Below are 17,249 nucleotides of genomic sequence, written 5' to 3'. Positions count from 1 at the left end.
AGCCAGGTTTGGACCCTCCGGTCACCAGGCCACATACCTCAATAGACTGTCAGGTTCCTAAACTTGTCATTACCTCCTAACTGTGGGTGCCCGCCAAAAGCTGGGTGCCACTGGTGGGGGAAGTCAGCCCAGGAAGCTCCAAAGTCACAGCTGCTCTAATCCTGGCGCTTCAGCAGAAGGGTGAGACTGTAGTTTGCATCATCTTGGGTATTTTCTGGGACTGTGCTATATGTTATTGTCTGTTGGTGGTTCAATAAATTACTGCCACTGTTTTACCCTCACTGTTCTCTGAGTGGTATTCTGCCCACGGCAAAGGAGTGCGGGCGTTCAGTGGGATATTCCCTGGTCCATGCAGTCTTTCTAATGACAGCCAGGCCAGCCGACTGGAGCGCTTGCTGACCCCCATGTCTCCACACCTCCCACCTGCCAACATAAAAGGTTAGTGAAACCTGGTGCAAATCTGGTCCCCATCGCAGTACCCCATATCTGTAAGTAAAAACGATCATATTTAAAATTTTGAGTTAAAATAAACTTTGTAGAAAAAAAAAAAAAAATCACAAAATGTATCCGCTCAGATCGTATTTCTAGATCACCCTTTCCCTTTTCTAAAAAGAATTGAACCACTTCTCAACCCTCTTTCATTGTTTATAACCGTATATAGTGACGATGTGTCCAGTGTCCCTATAATGTAATGTGGTTCCCATTGGATGTCTTACACCTGTAGGATGTGTTTCATTTCATTCATATAAGTTGGTAAAGTGCGCGCATATATTTGTACAATGTGATCTACATATTGAGAAAGATTGACTATCAGACAATTATTTCCTTATAATATCAGTCTACCTTAGAATCTACAAATACTGTTAATAGATTTCCAATACAAGGGATTTCCTAAAACTTTCATGCAGTGTCAAACCCCTTCAAGCAGAATACGTCACGTTTACGGTGTATTACTGAGTGGATGTGATCATTTAAATTACCGTGTCTCATTAATTAACTTTAAATATGGCATTTTATTTTCCAGCTCAGTCTCCAGCATTTATTTACTGTGCACCTGGTGAAATACAATCCACCTGCTGCTATATTCAATAGTGGCCACAAGGGGGCAGGCCTTTGTCATAATGCAAGATAATGAGAGCGGATACATTGCAAAGTGTAATTAGTGGCAAAACTACAACCCCCAGCATGCCCTGTTGGTCTACATTTGCATGCTACCCTCAGTCTCTTCTGGCTTCTATAATGTTGACCCAGGTGAATACTGGGCAATATACTCAATGGTTCTATACGAGTGCAAGTTGAAGCATTAACCTTTGGATTCCCAGCATATAGCCGCAGAATACCAACATACTATAATCAAATGTCAGGACTTGCCTAAGGGCCAGAACTCATGTCCTGACGGATCAAGGCCCCATTCCATTCTTTTGGACTCCACAAATAGTTATTACACCTCTACTTAGCCTGGGAGGGATCATTAGATTACTTACAGCTCGATACCGCGGAGATATAAACTTCCTGACTATTACTCCAACTAAAGAAATACCCAATATTAAAGGGATTGTTCCTGTTTCAGACAAAACCCAATCGACAGCTGCAGTTAAAAAAAAAAAAATACTTTATTCACCCTCCCCAGGTCCAGCGCTGAGACTCCGTCGCTGCTCCCGATGTCTGTCACAGTCAGCACTGCAGCCAATCTCTGAGCTCTGCTCTAGTAAACAGCACAAACTACTCAGTGCCGCCGAGCGCACTGGTTGGTTGCAGCGGTGTCAACGTGATGTTCCCTGTTTATAAAACTATTCTTTTTTAGCCAAGAGGGTGTGGTCATCCACTCTTCCCTATAGACATCTTGTTGAGGACCACACCCAGCTGACTAAATACATACATTGGAAAGAAGATGCCATATAGTAGGAGTGAAGAGGAGCAGGGACAAAAGAAAATCATCAACGGATTCAGAACAGCGGCATTTACACCAGGTAAAGATGACAGGTCCTCCTTAAAGGGGTATTCACATCTCCAAGAGCATATCCCAATATGTAGTAGGAGCAATAATATTAATATTAGCAAATACCTCCAATTAGAAATATGGTATAGTTTTTCTGATTCTCTCTTTCCTCATGTGCAGGCATTGCAGGATCTTAGGTATCCATGGTTACAACCACTAGCAACCAGCTCAGTGGTCGTAGACATGGATACCTAAGGTCCTGCAATGCCTGCACATGAGGAAAGAGAGAATCAGAAAAACTATACCATATTTCTAACTGGAGGTATTTGCTAATAATATTATTATAGGATCTTGATGGGAATACCCCTTTAAGAAAACTTTAAATTTTGTTGATGAGCGGAATCAATGCATGCAAAGAAATAGGTGCTTGTTAAACATAGACTTAAAGGTTAGACACCAGTAGGGGGCTATAAAGAGTTTTCTTCTTGCAGGAAGAGACCTATTTTGCATAAATTTTTCCAAGGAAGCATTACCCTGAGATCCCAAGATGGATTGACATATTAACGATTTGCAAAATGAGGAAGAGAAAAATATTCAAAAAAAATTCAATTTCTTCACCATTGAGGGTGAGCGTCACAAGCAGACATCCCTGCACTTACATTCTTATTTGCCATCAGAGAGGTCATTAATGGTCATCTGAGGAATGTTCTGCCATGCTGAATGCACTTTGGCAAATCATCAAGATCCACTGCTGGCAGCGCCTTATGGAACTGATGTCCTACATGTGATCATGTTCAGTACACAAAAGTTTAATGTTGGACTTTGGTCTCCCTCCATCTTCATACCATCTGGTTTTGGTCTGCCCAGTTTGATGGCAGCATGCGGTTTGCAGAGGCATATCACCCAGTGTGGCTCAATTTGGTGTGTTCGATGTGCCTCTGGGGTTCATCTCCCTTCACATCTGCATTCATCAGGTATGTGGTTCCATTCTGTCATAACAGCACAAAACGTGGTGGTATTGCTTAGGTAGGAAATTGCTGTACTGGTTTAGGCACCGTACTATTTAGATTGAATAGCGCTGTATTGTTTGAGCGCTATATAGCGGTATTGTTTGGTTAGTATAGAGCGTTTTTGTTTGAGCACTGTACGGTGGTATGCGGTTGCATTCTTTGGAAACTGTATGGCACCATTCTTTAGATAATACAGAGCATTATTCTTTATCAATATATTCTTTGGGCACTGTATGGCGGTATTTTTTAAACCGTATATGACTGTATAGGTTTTAGGCCTAGTATTACAGTATTCTTTAGGCAGTACATAGATGTATTGTTTGGACACCATATTGTAGTATAAATTAGGTAATATATAGCTTTATTTTTTGGACATTGTTGATAAGTAGTCTATCAGCGGCACATGGCTACATTCTTTGGATAATTTAGGGCAGTGTTCTTTAGCACTATGCTGATGTATTATTTGTGCACTGTATGGCTGTATTATTTGGACACGTCACAATTTTGCTATTGTATGGCAGATTTTAAAACCGATGAAGCGACAGCATGTTACCGCAATATGTCATCACTTTCAACCGAACTAGACAATCCTTACATGTTGCCTAGTAGACGGTGTGAAGCCCTTCGGCCTCTAGGGAAACAGGCCCAGCAAACACCCACTCCCTACAACCAAATTGATAAAAGTCACTGTATAGCAGTATTACAGTCAGACGAGATGTAGACGTTACAGCCCCCTCCTATAATAAACAATACGTTTATTCAGGACATCGCAAAACTTTACTTACAAAATGGGAACGTATTAAATACAAGTGCACACAATGGAGTTTTAGCTTTTTTTTCCCCTTTTACAAAAGTCAAAATATGCACACAAAAAACAAAGAAAAACATAAATCGTCAAAGGGCAGGCCAAGTACTGCCGAGAAGAGTTTTAGTAGTCCTCTGTGTAAACTTTCCGCATGGGCCCAAGACGATAGGCACTTTGGACCTGGATCAGCAGGGATTTGGCTCTTCACACGTGTAGGACATGGTTCACCGCCCCCTTCATGATGGGGATTATTGATCCCTACGTATAGCCTGGTAGACCAGTAATAGGTGCAGATTGCAGCAGCGTCCGCACGTCCTGGCGCGGGCTTTCCAAATAATGAAGAAAGTTATTGGTGGCGTTAGATTGGCTCGCGTTGGTCCTACCACCAGAAGAAGTCGTGTGACACAAGGAGCGAGATATGGCGGATTACTGCAAGTCCTTCAGGACCCTCCTACGTTTTGTTCTTATCTTTCGGCTTTAACCAGCCGGAAAAGCTGAACCTGGATCTCCTCTTGATGTTTGGCTCCGGACTGGGCTGCTTCTGCTGGGAATCTGAAACAACACGTTTAGGTTTAATCGAAAGTAAAACACAAAATCAAAACTATTTTTTTTTTTTTTTAACAGCACCGCCCTTGTAGTCAGGTTGTGTCTGGTATTGGAACAGCACCAATACCACTCATAACCTTTGCACAGGGGTGGTGCTTATTTATTTATTTTTAATAGCACCACTTTTTTATTGTGGCTGTCTCTGGTATTGCAGCTCAGCTTCATTCACTTGAATGCAACAGAACGGCAATACCAGACCCAGCTAATAGTCTAGAATGGTGCCATTTAAAAAAAAAAGAAAAAAGATAGAATCCTTTAACATGACAATGACCAAAAACCATAAATTTACTGCCCTTGGTCCTGGGGCTTTAATCATCATTATTATTATTTATTGTTATAGCGCCATTTATTCCATGGCGCTTTACATGTAAGGAGGGGTATACATAATAAAAGTACAATAATCTTAAACAATATAAGTCATAACTGGTACAGGAGGAGAGAGGACCCTGCCCGCGAAGGCTCACAATCTACAAGGGATGGGTGATAATACAGTAGGCGAGGGTAGAGCTGGTCGTGCAGCGGTTTGGTCGATCGGTGGTTACTGCAGGTTATAGGCTTGTCGGAAGAGGTGGGTCTTCAGGCTCGTTTTGAAGGTTTCGATGGTAGGTGAGAGTCTGATATGTTGTGGTAGAGAGTTCCAGAGTAGGGGTGATGCGCGAGAGAAATCTTGTATGCGATTGTGGGAAGAGGAGATAAGAGGGCAGTAGAGAAGGAGATCTTGTGAGGATCGGAGGTTGCGTGCAGGAAAGTACCGGGAGACGAGGTCACAGATGTATGGAGGAGACAGGTTGTGGATGGCTTTGTATGTCATGGTTAGGGTTTTGTAATGGACTCTCTGGGCAATTGGGAGCCAGTGAAGGGATTGACAGAGGGGAGAAGCTGGGGAATAGCGAGGGGACAGGTTGATTAGTCGGGCAGCAGAGTTTAGAATAGATTGGAGGGGTGCGAGAGTGTTTGAGGGGAGGCCACAGAGCAGGAGGTTGCAGTAGTCAAGGCGAGAGATGATGAGGGCATGGACTAGGGTTTTTGCAGATTCTTGGGTGAGGAATGAACGGATTCGTGAAATATTTTTGAGTTGAAGTCGGCAGGAAGTGGAAAGGGCTTGGATATGTGGTTTGAAGGAGAGATCAGCGTCAAGGATTACTCCGAGGCAGCGAGCTTGTGGGACTGGGGAGAGTGGGCAGTCGTTTACTGTAGTTGATAGGTTCATAGGGGGGGTCACGTGAGATGGGGGGAAAGATGATGAATTCTGTTTTGTCCATGTTGAGTTTCAGAAATCTAGCAGAGAAGAAGGATGAAATAGTGGACAGACATTGAGGGATTCTGGTTAGTAGGGAGGTGATATCTGGTCCAGAGATGTAGATCTGTGTGTCATCAGCATAGAGATGATACTGAAAGCCATGAGATTCTATGAGCTGTCCCAGGCCAAAGGTGTATATAGAGAACAGCAGGGGCCCAAGGACTGAACCTTGTGGGACTCCAACAGATAGGGGGCGAGGTGAGGAGGTGGTGTGTGAGTGGGAGACGCTGAATGTCCGGTCTGTTAGGTATGATGAGATCCAGGATAGGGCCAAGTCTGTGATGCCGAGGGATGAGAGGGTCTGTAATAATAGGGAATGGTCCACTGTGTCAAAGGCAGCCGACAGGTCCAGGAGGAGGAGGACAGAGTAATGTCGCTTGCGCTTGGCGGTTAAGAGGTCATTGGTGACCTTAGTAAGGGCAGTTTCGGTGGAGTGGTGTGACCGGAAGCCAGATTGTAAGCGGTCGAAGAGGGAGCAAGAAGAGAGATGGGAGGACAGTTCAAGGTAGACGTTTTGTTCCAGGAGCTTGGAGGCGTATGGGAGAAGTGATATAGGGCGATAGCTAGATACAGAGGATGGGTCAAGAGAGGGCTTTTTGAGGATAGGTGTGATGGAGGCATGTTTAAAGCTTGAGGGGAAAACACCAGTTGTTAGTGATAGGTTGAAGAGATGGGTTAGGGTTGGGATGAAGACTGTGGTGAGGTTTGGTATGAAGTGGGATGGGATTGGGTCGAGTGCACAGGTGGTGAGATGTGATCTTGAGAGTAGAGTGGAGAGTCGATCCAGAGCCAATGTAAATTTATAATGCAGGGTGAAAGCTTTTGCAATCTAACAGGAGAAGGTCGGCTCTCTAAGTGTCAGACGCATCCTGGAAACACGTAGAAAACAGAAGTGGTTTATTACCACGTCTGTCTTCCCTTTCACTGGTTACATAGCCCCCAGTCATTCTGTAGGACCCAGCGATCACAAGATCGCCGGGTCTCTGCCAGTGTATCAGAACTGCTGGGACCTAGCAGATTCAGATAAGCTCTGCTGTCTTATTAAAATTGCTGGTGTCCATTAACCCTTTATATTTTGCTTGTAATAAGAAAAACCCCAAAAATATAAACCCCCGTAGGTGTGTAATAATAACCTTACCAGAATGTTTTCTGATCATATTTTCCATCATTTCATCCTCTTCCTTCTCCCTGTAATAGACAGTACTGTGAGTAAGAATAGTGGCAAGAATACGAAATCCTTCCGGACTGATGCTGACCAGCCATTAAAGGGTTACACTGGATGCCATGTTCAGCGGAACCTACTGTATATCCCAGTGATAGCGATCTATGGTATGAAAGAGGCCATAGTTTCAGGTCAGATTGACCCGGATAAGTGGGCTTTCCAAGAAACGGCGCCACTAGTGTCTACGGTGAATCAGGCTGAACTGCAATACCAGACACCGCCTATGGACCAGAGTGGCGCTGTTTCTGGAAACAGTTTTTTTCTCTCCTTCTGTTTAATCTACCCCTTCCTTTATCTTTTATTACATTTTTACATTTTTTTTTTTATTATTGTTACTTTTGTTTTTTACTCTCCAGTGGGATAAAAGTGCAATTCCCTTATATTCTTTAGCAAGATCGGCACAGGTGATATATAATAGCTGTAGGGCCAGGATAAGCATTAGTATATATAACTCACGCCTCGCTATTTCTAGGTATCTGGTGATACTGGTTATACTGGTCACGTTCTTATACTGGCACATTACCGCCGTGATGAGGATACATTTACAATTGCTTTAAATGGCCAGAAATCAAAAACGGATTGAGAATTATAGAGCGGGGCATGAAAGAAAGGAAAAAAATTTAACCCATTCAGGGCTGCACAATTTTTCATTTTCGGGCTTTCATTTTTTTTTTTTTTTCCCCAATAAGTCACAAGTTTGTTTCTATTTAACTTTTCCACCTATTGTTTTTTTAAGGAACAAGTTGTAATTTTAAATGACACCATCGAATTTTCCAAATAGTATAGTGGTAAAATGGGAAATAAATTCCAGGTGGGGTGGGGACCGTGGGGGGTGAAAAAGAAAAAAAAACAAAAAAAACATGGATTTTTGTGAGTACTCACCGCAAAATCCTTTTCTCCGAGACGCTCATTGGGGGGCACAGATACTGTGGTGTATGCCTCTGCCGCTAGGAGTCTGATACTCAGCGAAAAAAAAAGAGGTTAGCTCCTCCTCCGCAGTATACACCCTCGCCCCTATTGCGAGCGGAAATCAGTTTGGTGCCAAAGCATTAGGAGGACAACAAAATCAGGCTTAATACAGGTACAACATGTCCAAAAACACCACCCTTATATCAAATTAGTAAATGCATATAAACTTTAAACAAAACAAGAGCCAACTGGCTACTAGGGTGGGTGCTGTGTCCCCCAATGAGTGTCTCGGAGAAAAGGATTTTACGGTGAGTACTCACAAAAATCCATGTTTCTCCTTCGCCTCATCGGGGGACACCGAGACTGTGGGACGTCCTAAAGCAGTCCCTGGGTGGGAGATTGACTCACCGGTCCAAGCTACATGCACCTCATGTTTAAAGGTGTGCCACCGCTGCTTGGAGAATCCTTCTACCCAGGCTTGCATCCGCCGAGGCCTGAGTATGACTATTACAATGTCTGGCAAATGTGTGCAGGCTGGACCAGGTTGCGCTTTGCAAACCAGTTCTGTCGAAGCCTGATGCCAAAGCGCCCAAGAGGCGCCCACTGCCCAAGTAGAGTGCGCTCTGATCCCTGCTGGAATCGGCGTGCCTCTAATGCGGTAGGACTCCTGAATAGTCAAACGAATCCATCTGGCACTGGTCGATTTTGAGTCAACGAGTCCCATCCTGCGCCCTTCGGGGAGCACGAACAGCGTGTTCGTCTGACGAAAGGATGCTGTCCTCGACACGTATCTCCGTAGGGCCCCTACCAGGTCTAACGTGTAAAGAGCCTTTTCCACCCGATGCACCGGTGCTGGACAAAAAGAAGGCAAGACAATATCCTCATTAAAATGAAATGAGGACACGACCTTCAGGAGAAAAGAAGGTGATGGTCTGAGCACCACCTTATCCTTATGGAAAGTGAGGAACGGAGCTCGACAGGATAGGGCCGCCAGCTCCGAGACCCGCCTGATAGAAGTGATGGCCACCAGGCACACCACCTTCCAGGAAAGGTACCTCAAAGAAACTACCTGAAGTGGTTCAAATGGAGCTTCCTGCAGAACACTTAGTACCAGGTTAAGGTCCCAGGTGACTAGGGGCGCCCTATAGGGAGGTACCAAGTGGGAGACTCCATGGATGAAAGTCTTCACCTGCCAACTGGTAACAATTCTGCGCCGGAACAGAATGGATAAAGCCGATATTTGTCTCCTGAGGGAACCTGGGGCAAAACCCGAGTCTAATGCTCTACCGACTGAGCTATCCTGGCTCTCTAAGCCCGACGGGAGAAAAGCCAAGATGTTGGGGATCGAGAATCTCAGTGGAGAACAACCACGGCCTCGACACCAAGCGAAGAACACCTCCTGGTGTGGTGGTAAATTCGTGCTGAAGCGGGCTTTCGGGCGCTAATCATTGTAGCGACCCCCCTTGCTCCCGAATCCTGCCTGAGTTAGAATCCAAGATTCAACGGCCATGCCGTCGAACCCAGGGCTTCTGGGATCGGGTGGCAAATTGGCCCTTGAGAAAGTAGACCTGGGCGCTCTGGTAGATGCCAAGGCACGTCGGCGAGTAGCAGCATTAGATCTGCGTACCGCACTCCAAACTGGGGCCAGCGGGATTGCCGGCACACCTTCCGTCTTGATCCTCTTGACGACTCTTGAAAGTAGTGGCAGCGAGGGAAAGAGATACGGGAGGTGAAACTGGTTCCATGGCAGAACCAACGCATCTACAGTGACTGCCTTCGGATCCTTGGCCCGAGCGACATATGTGGGCACCTTGGCGTTCACTCTGGAAGCCATAGGGTCCACATCCGGCATTCCCCACCGCTAACAAATCTGCTGGAAGGCTTGGGGATGTAGGGACCACTCTCCGGACGCAAGACCCTCCCGGCTGAGAAAGCCTGCTGCCCAGTTTTCCCCGCCAGGGATGCGAACTGCCGAAAACACCGAGTGGTTTGCTTCGGCCCACTGAAGAACAAGCTCTACCTCGCGCATGGTTGCTCTGCTGCAGGTGCCCCCTTGGTGATTCATGTAAGCCACCATCGTGGCGCTGTCCGATTGAATTCGGACAAGGTGGTCTGCTAGAAGGTGCCCAAACTTCTAGAGGGCCAGCTGAACTGCTCGTATCTCCAATAAATTGATCGGGAGGCGTGCCTCCTAGTGTGACCACCGTCCCTGGGTTGTGTGGTGGTGACACACCGCTCCCCAGCCGAGGAGACTGGCGTCGGCTGTCCCCACCCGCCAACGGTCTGGGGGGAAAGGGTTTCCACTGGGTCAGAGAGGACCTGGTTATCCACCATCCGATAGACTGCCTGACCTGAGAGGACAGAAGACACTTCCAGTCGGGCGTGAAAAGGTTCTTGTTCCAAGCCGACAGGAGGGCGTGCTGCAGGGGGCGAAGATGGAACTGGGCGAAAGGCATCGCTTCCATTGCTGACACCATTTTCCCTAGACTCCTCATCGCAGCTTGGATGGTATGAGGGACTGGTTGGCGAAGTGCCCGGACTCCCTGCCGGAGAGCAGTACCTTTACCTGAGGGAGAATCACCAGCCCTCGGCCAGTGCCGAAGATCATTCCCAAGAAGGAAATCTTCTGAGCTGGCACAAGGGATGACTTCTTCGCATTGACTAACCAACCTAAGCGGGCAATGGTCTCCAGCGTAATGCTGATATCTTCCTCGTATGCCCATATTGAAGGGCCTTTGATCAAGAGGTCGTCCCAATAAGGCAAGACGTCCATGCCTCGAGAATGCAGTATGGCCACGATAACTGCGATAACCCTTGTGAACACTCTGAGAGCCGTGGCTAGTCCGAAGGGTATCACTATGAACTGAAAATGTTGATCGATGACGGCGAAGCGTAAGAACTTCTGATGAGGAGAAAAAAATGGAAATATGCAGATATGCATCCTGGATGTCTACTGAGGCAAAGTATTCTCCCCGCTCTGTGGCCGAGATGGTTGAACGGAGAGACTCCATCCGAAAATGTCTGATATTGATGAATCTGTTCAGAAGCTTCAGGTCTAACCCCGGCCTGACCTACCCGTCCTTCTTGGGAACCGCAAAGAGGTTGGAATAGAACCCCTGAGCTATTCCGTGTTCCGGCACTGGAACCATTACTCCGTTGTGCTGGAGCGATTTGATGGCTCCCAATAAAGCCCTTACCTGGGCATCTACCCTTGGAAGTCGGGAAAGGAAAAACCGTCTTGGAGGGCCACTAACAAATTCTATTTTGTAACCTGAGTACACAAATTCCTTTACCCATGCGTCATGAGCGACATTGACCCCGACGTGGTGAAACCAGAGTAGGTGGCCGCCTCCCCTGCCGGTGTCGTCTGGCAAAGGTCCCGAGCCATCTGGCCAATGATCTCTGGGATCTGGAATCTCTCGATCTGGCCTGTTGAGCATGCATTCTCCCCAATGGGTTGGCTCTATACGAGACCTGCCGCTACCTATCCTGGTTGGGTCGCCAGAGGTGGCATAATTGGGCCCCGTAGTCCACCCGGGGTTGCGAAAGGCCTGAAAACAAACCTGAATTGAGTGACGAAAAAAGCGTTTTAACCCTTTGTTGAGGGAGACACCCGCTATTTCCTCCTGTGGAGTCTGAGATAAGTTGATCCAACTTTTCACCAAATAGGCGGCCGCACTGTTAAGGCAGGGAAGTCAAGGACCTCTTGGAAGTAGAATCGGCTCGCCCTGTCCTCAACCACAGGGCTCTTCTGATAGAGACTGCATTAGCGGCAGCAAGTGTCGAACAATTGGCCGCATCCAAAGACGCATTAATTACACAGTCTCCAGCCGTCGCCATCTGACCTGCGACCGCCGAAATCTCTGCAGGTAGATCCTGCTCCTGCGCGACCTTGCTTCCCGACCATGATACCATAGCCTTAGCTACCCAAGTTGCTGTGAACGAGGGAGCGATTGCAGACCCTGACGCCTCATATACTGCACGAGCTAGGCTCTCTTAATCAAGGAAACAGTAGGGACAGATAACAGGGTCTTAGTGGCCAGGTGTGAAACCGGAGGATCCACTATCGGGGATTCCATCTATTTTTTACGGAGGTCCAGAGCAAACAGATACCTCGTTTCGAGTGCCTTTTGACCCGAGAAAACGCTGGTCTGGACATTCTCCGTGCCGCTGCACTATGTCCTCAAACTCAGGGTGAGAGGAAAAGATTCTGTGCGGCCGCTTCCCTCGCTTAAATGCCACCTTATGCCCCGTAGCTGCTGCAGGATCAATCCTTAATCCCCAGGGTCTGATTGACGGCTTCTATGAGGCTGTCCACTGTTTCACGTGACCCTGGAGTGTCCAGGTAAAGGGGCTCGTCTGAGTCGCAATCTGAGGTCTGCTCGCTATCAACCACTGATGACGGGGAGCGAGAAGCAGAGCTTACAGATGCCAAGGGCACCGGATGGACTAGGCGACACCGTGTTGATTTGTTTCCTCCGGGTCTGCCTGGAGAGAAAGCGACCCCTGGAGGCCGAAGGCTCCTGTGAGGTGGAGGAACCTTCCCAGAAAAGCGAGCCACTATTCTTTCCCCTATCTGAGGCGCGAAGAGACTCGATCGTCTTTGTAAGCGATGCCATAGACTGCGATAGTGATAGGCACATTCCGGAGGATTTGATCACTAGGCTCGGTTGCGGGGGAGGGCTCCTGGGCACGTTCAGAGTCGCAGGCTCTGCCCTGCCAGGGACCTGAGTGGGGGGGGGCACCACTTGAGCTGTAGCGTGCCTCGCGGACAGAGCTGCACTTGCCCGCTCCTGTGTCCCCCGCACCCGCTGCCTTTCCGCTGATAAGCTGCGGGGCGGGCCGACTGCGAAGGCTCCTGTGAGCCCGGTCGCAGCCTACCCCGACGTGAAGCTGGGGACTCAATTTTTCTGGTGCCCGGCCCGCTGCGTCTCCTCCTCTGGAGGGCGGGCCGGCGGAAGTGACGTCACGCCGGGCTTCCGGCCGCGGCCTACCCCCAGCTGAAGCCGCGGGCTGGATTTTTAGAATCTGCCCGCGGGGCCGAGGAACGGCGCCGGACAGTACCCAGCTCTAAGCCGCGGGCTGGATACCACCAGCCGCTCTGACAAGCGGGGGCTGTACTGAAAACAGCATCCGTCCCACCGTCCGGGGGGGCAAGACAGGGGGTAAAACGGGGGATTGTGGGAAGCGCCGCATGAAGTGCTCCACCTGGCTGCCTGCCTCGGATGCCGCAGAGCCCTCCCCGCTGCCTGTACCTCCATCCGTGCCCTGGATACTGACGCCTTGTGACCAGGTAGAGGGTAGGGGGGTAACATCCAGGACGGTGCAGGCACCCTAACTCTGTCACCTTCTAGGGCTGAGGAGAGGGACCGTCCGCCGCCTTGCAGCACCGCCGTCTAGCGTTAGTGGAGCAGTGGGGGCCGAACAGACTAGTCTTGTGCCTCTGTGCAAGCCCATGGTTTCAATACCTAGGGGTGGACAGGGCTAAGTCCGGCATTATGTCCCACGTCGCGGGAGAGGATACGAGGAGGGATACTCGCACGTGCTCGCCCGTTGATGGTTTGGGGAAATCGGATCCTTTCAATAGGATGCGGTGCCCCTGTCTTATCTTCATAAAATAAAAAAGAAAAAATAGAAGTCTAGGGAAAAAGACCCAGACTTGTCCCACGGTGCGGGAAAGGCTACGCGGAGACGATACTCAACGCGTGCTCGCCCATTGATGGTTTGGGGAAATCGGACCCTTTCAATAGGATCCATTGCCCCCGTCTCATCTTCATAGTAAAAATAAAATAAAATGAAAAAAGAAAAAAGTCTGGAGCAAAACCAGACGTGTGTGCCTCCATGGACAGTAAGCAAAAAACTGATTTCCGCCCGCAATAGGGGCGAGGGTGTATACTGCGGAGGAGGAGCTAACCTCTTTTTTTTTCGCTTAGTGTCAGCCTCCTAGGGGCAGAAGCATACACCCACAGTCTCTGTGTCCCCCAATGAGGCGAAGGAGAAAAAAGCAACAATTCTGCCATTTTTTTTTGCATTTCGTTCTTTGGTGTCCATTGTGCGGTAAAAACAACAGGGCAGCGTGATTCTTTAGGTCAGTGCGATTACAGTGATGCTGAACATATGAGGGTTTATGTGGCTAAAGAAAATTTTTAAAAAATTTTGTAAATGAAAATTTTTAATTTTTTTGTGTTGCAATTTTCCAAGACCCATAACTTTTTTTTAATGTTTCTGTCAATAGAACTGTATGACTGCTTTTTTGTTTTTTGTGTGTGCCGAACTGCTATTAGTACCGATTTGGGGTAGCTAAGTGTTTTTGATCATTTGCTATTGCTTTTTTTGGGGAGGTGGGGGACGGAGTGACGAAAAACAACAATTCTTGTTAAGTAATTAGGAGGTGATGCCTGAATATGTTTCCATCACTGATCCAAATAATGGATGCCAGTCTGGTCAGCCTCCATGGCATACTTGACAACTATCCTGATTTTCATGGCACAATCAAGTGAGACGTGCTGCAAGCGTAGTGGGGTATAGAATCATAGAATCGTAGAGTTGGAAGGGACCTCCTGGGCCATCTGGTCCAACCCCCTGCTCAAAGCAGGATTCGCTAAATCATCCCAGACAGATGTCTGTCCAGACTCTGTTTGAAGACTTCTGTTGAAGGAGAACTCACCACTTCTCGTGGCAGCCTGTTCCACTCATTGATCACTCTAACCGTCAAAAAGTTTTATCCAATATCTAATCTGTCTCCTCCTATTCAGTTTCATCCCATTGCTTCTAGTCTGTCCTTGTGCAAATGAGAATAAAGATGATCCTTCTACAATGCGACAGCCCTTGAGATATTTGTAGGCAGCTATTAAGTCTCATCTCAGTCTTCTCTTTTGCAAGCTAAACATTCCCAAATCCTGAAACCTTTCCTCATAAGACAGGGTTTGCAGACCAGTCACCATTCTGGTCGCTCTTTTCTGAACTTGCTCCAGCTTGTTGATGTCTTTTTTTAAAATGTGGCGCCCAAAACTGGACACAGTATTCCAGATGAGGTCTGACAAAAGAGGAGTAGAGGGAAATAATGACTTCACGTGACCTAGACTGTATGCTTCTGTTAATACATCCTAGAATTGCATTTGCCTTTTTTGCTGCTGCATCACACTGTTGACTCATATTCAGTCTGTGATCTACCCAGGTCTTTTTCACATGTGCTGTTGCTTAGACCTATTCCTCCCATTCTGTATATGCTTTTTTCATTTTTATTGCCCAGATGTAGTACTTTGCATTTTTCCCTGTTGAAAACCATTCTGTTAGTTGCTGCCCACTTCTCCAGTTTATTTATATCTTTTTGAATCCTCTCTCTCTCTTCTCTAGTATTAGCTATCCCTCCTAGCTTTGTGTCATCGGCAAATTTAATCAGTTTACCCTCAATTCCTTCATCTAAATCGTTGATAAAGATGTTGAACAATACAGGGCCCAGGACAGAGCCCTGTGGTACCCCACTTGAGACATTCTTCCAACTGGATGTGCAGCCATTTACGACCACTCTTTGGGTCCGATCACTAAGCCAGTTATGAATCCACCTAACAGTTGCCTTGTCCATTCCATACTTAGTCATTTTTTCAATAAAGATTGTGTGAGATACTTTGTCCAATGCTTTGCTGAAGTCAAGATATACTATATCTACAGAATTTCCCTGATCCACCCAATGTGGATGTGCTCAACCATAGCGGAAAGTGACATTTAGGGGTGTTTCTGGGTTGAAGAGAGGACGCGTCTCTGCAGACTTTTGAGTGCCCATACACTTTTAATAGTTGTTGGTCAAACGCTTCAGTCGACAGCCCTCCCCAATGATCCCCTATATACACTACTCACACACACGTATGCTCGGTTTAGCTGAGTGTGCAAATGTTTGGGAAGAGAGAGGGTAGTAAGAAGCTGACAAATTTCAAATGTCGATATTTTTGTTGCGGTCTAACATTCCTGATTAGTGATGAGCGAGCGTGCTCGCCACTCGATCATGCATCAGGGTGCTCAAGCGTCATGCTCGAGTCTCCATCATGTATGTTTTGCGGCTGATAGACAGCCAATAAACATGCTGGGATTGCCTGACACACACAGTAATGCCATAGCCATGTTTGTTGGCTGTTTAACAGCCGCAAAACATACGAGGCAGGGACTCAAGCAAGGAGCTCGAGCACCCTGATACATGATCGAGTGGCGAACGCGCTCGCTCATTACTATTCCTGATCCCTCTTTCCTCCAACATCATCTATTGGAGGGAGATTCGGGCCCCCATACAGATAAGATGTCAGACAGTCCACCCAAATTCTATATTGGGGGTCTTTTGGCCGAGTTCAGACGGGCGCATGCACACAGCCCATAAACAGATCAATATGCCCAGACTACCTGTGGATCTGACAACTCGCACTGCTGTAAGTTTTGGTCGGCGATCAGGTCCGGCATTGCAGTCTGTATACAGACCATTAAAAACCCTGATCTGAACCCGGCCTTAGCCGGCATCTTTCCCCAGCTTCACTCTCATAGGTGGGTTGGCCCATTGACATGAATGGCGTTGTTTCTATAACCCACTCACCTCTCTATAGATAATGGGGGACTGATGTATTATAAAAATAAATGATTGGAAACATGCTAGAAATTAGTGTAACTTTATCTGGATTGTTCAGAATTAAACAAAAATTGTCGATTCCTTCCAGAAACAGCACCACACTTATCCACAGGTTGTATGCGGTAATGCATCTCGGACCCAATGACTTCAATGAAGCCAAGCAGCAATACCCAGCACAAGCTTTGCACAAGTGTGGAGCTGTCCCTAAAAAAAGCGTCTGTAATCCTGAACAACCTGGTCTGTAAGTGACGATACTAGAATATCTTTCTTACCGTATGCGATCTTCATCCAGGCATTCAACAATCTCACTCCGGTCGTTGACTATGATCAGATACTTATCCAGAAGTTCCTTCTCTTTGGCCTTGTCCCTTTCAGATTTCAGATGTTCTGAAAATAAGGAAAATGCAGTATATAGATGAATATACGTGTGGTCGACTATAGGGAACAACAGACCATCTGAAGGCGCAGATCCTGTCCGGTCATAACAACCTCCACTTCAGAAGAGCCAAAAATCTAAAGTCGACCCATTTTTCCCGGTTTGGTCGCAGTAGCCAAATATGCCTGTTTATAGCATCGTGTAATGGGCTAAGCGGCTGTAAGACATGTCTGACACACCGATGTCTGGGCAGGTTAAGGACATATTCACAACTCTGGAAGTTTTCGCCCATACTTTTTTTATTCTTCTGAATACATAGACAAAGAGGGCTTATTTTTATGAGTGACAAGTTGTAGTTTTGAATAACACAATTCAAGGGACCTAAGGGTTAATGCTTCTCCTTATAGACAGTGACATGCCAGTGTAAGGAGACTTATAGGCAATGCAATGCTTCTCTACATATGCAAATTG

The 17,249-nt window shown here is 47.1% G+C and overlaps 1 protein-coding gene across 1 annotated transcript in view; it reads right to left on the bottom strand.

The window, feature by feature from the left end:
• Positions 1-3,687: 3,687 nt before the first annotated feature.
• MICALL2 (MICAL like 2) overlaps positions 3,688-17,249 on the bottom strand; it is a 54,964-nt gene continuing 41,402 nt past the window's right edge. Inside the window, exons 16-18 of the mRNA XM_073555176.1 lie at positions 16,675-16,789; positions 6,799-6,848; positions 3,688-4,306 (exon numbers count right to left, since the gene is read on the bottom strand). Coding sequence (XP_073411277.1) covers positions 4,206-4,306; positions 6,799-6,848; positions 16,675-16,789 — 266 coding nt within the window. The 3' untranslated portion in view covers positions 3,688-4,205. The remainder of the gene's footprint in view (positions 4,307-6,798; positions 6,849-16,674; positions 16,790-17,249) is intronic.

Source organism: Dendrobates tinctorius, unplaced genomic scaffold (genome assembly GCF_039654945.1).
Source record: "Dendrobates tinctorius isolate UK_male_01 unplaced genomic scaffold, ASM3965494v1 ptg000222l, whole genome shotgun sequence".
NCBI classification, from domain to species: Eukaryota; Metazoa; Chordata; class Amphibia; order Anura; family Dendrobatidae; genus Dendrobates; species Dendrobates tinctorius.
This window is presented reverse-complemented; position numbering and strand designations above follow the sequence as displayed.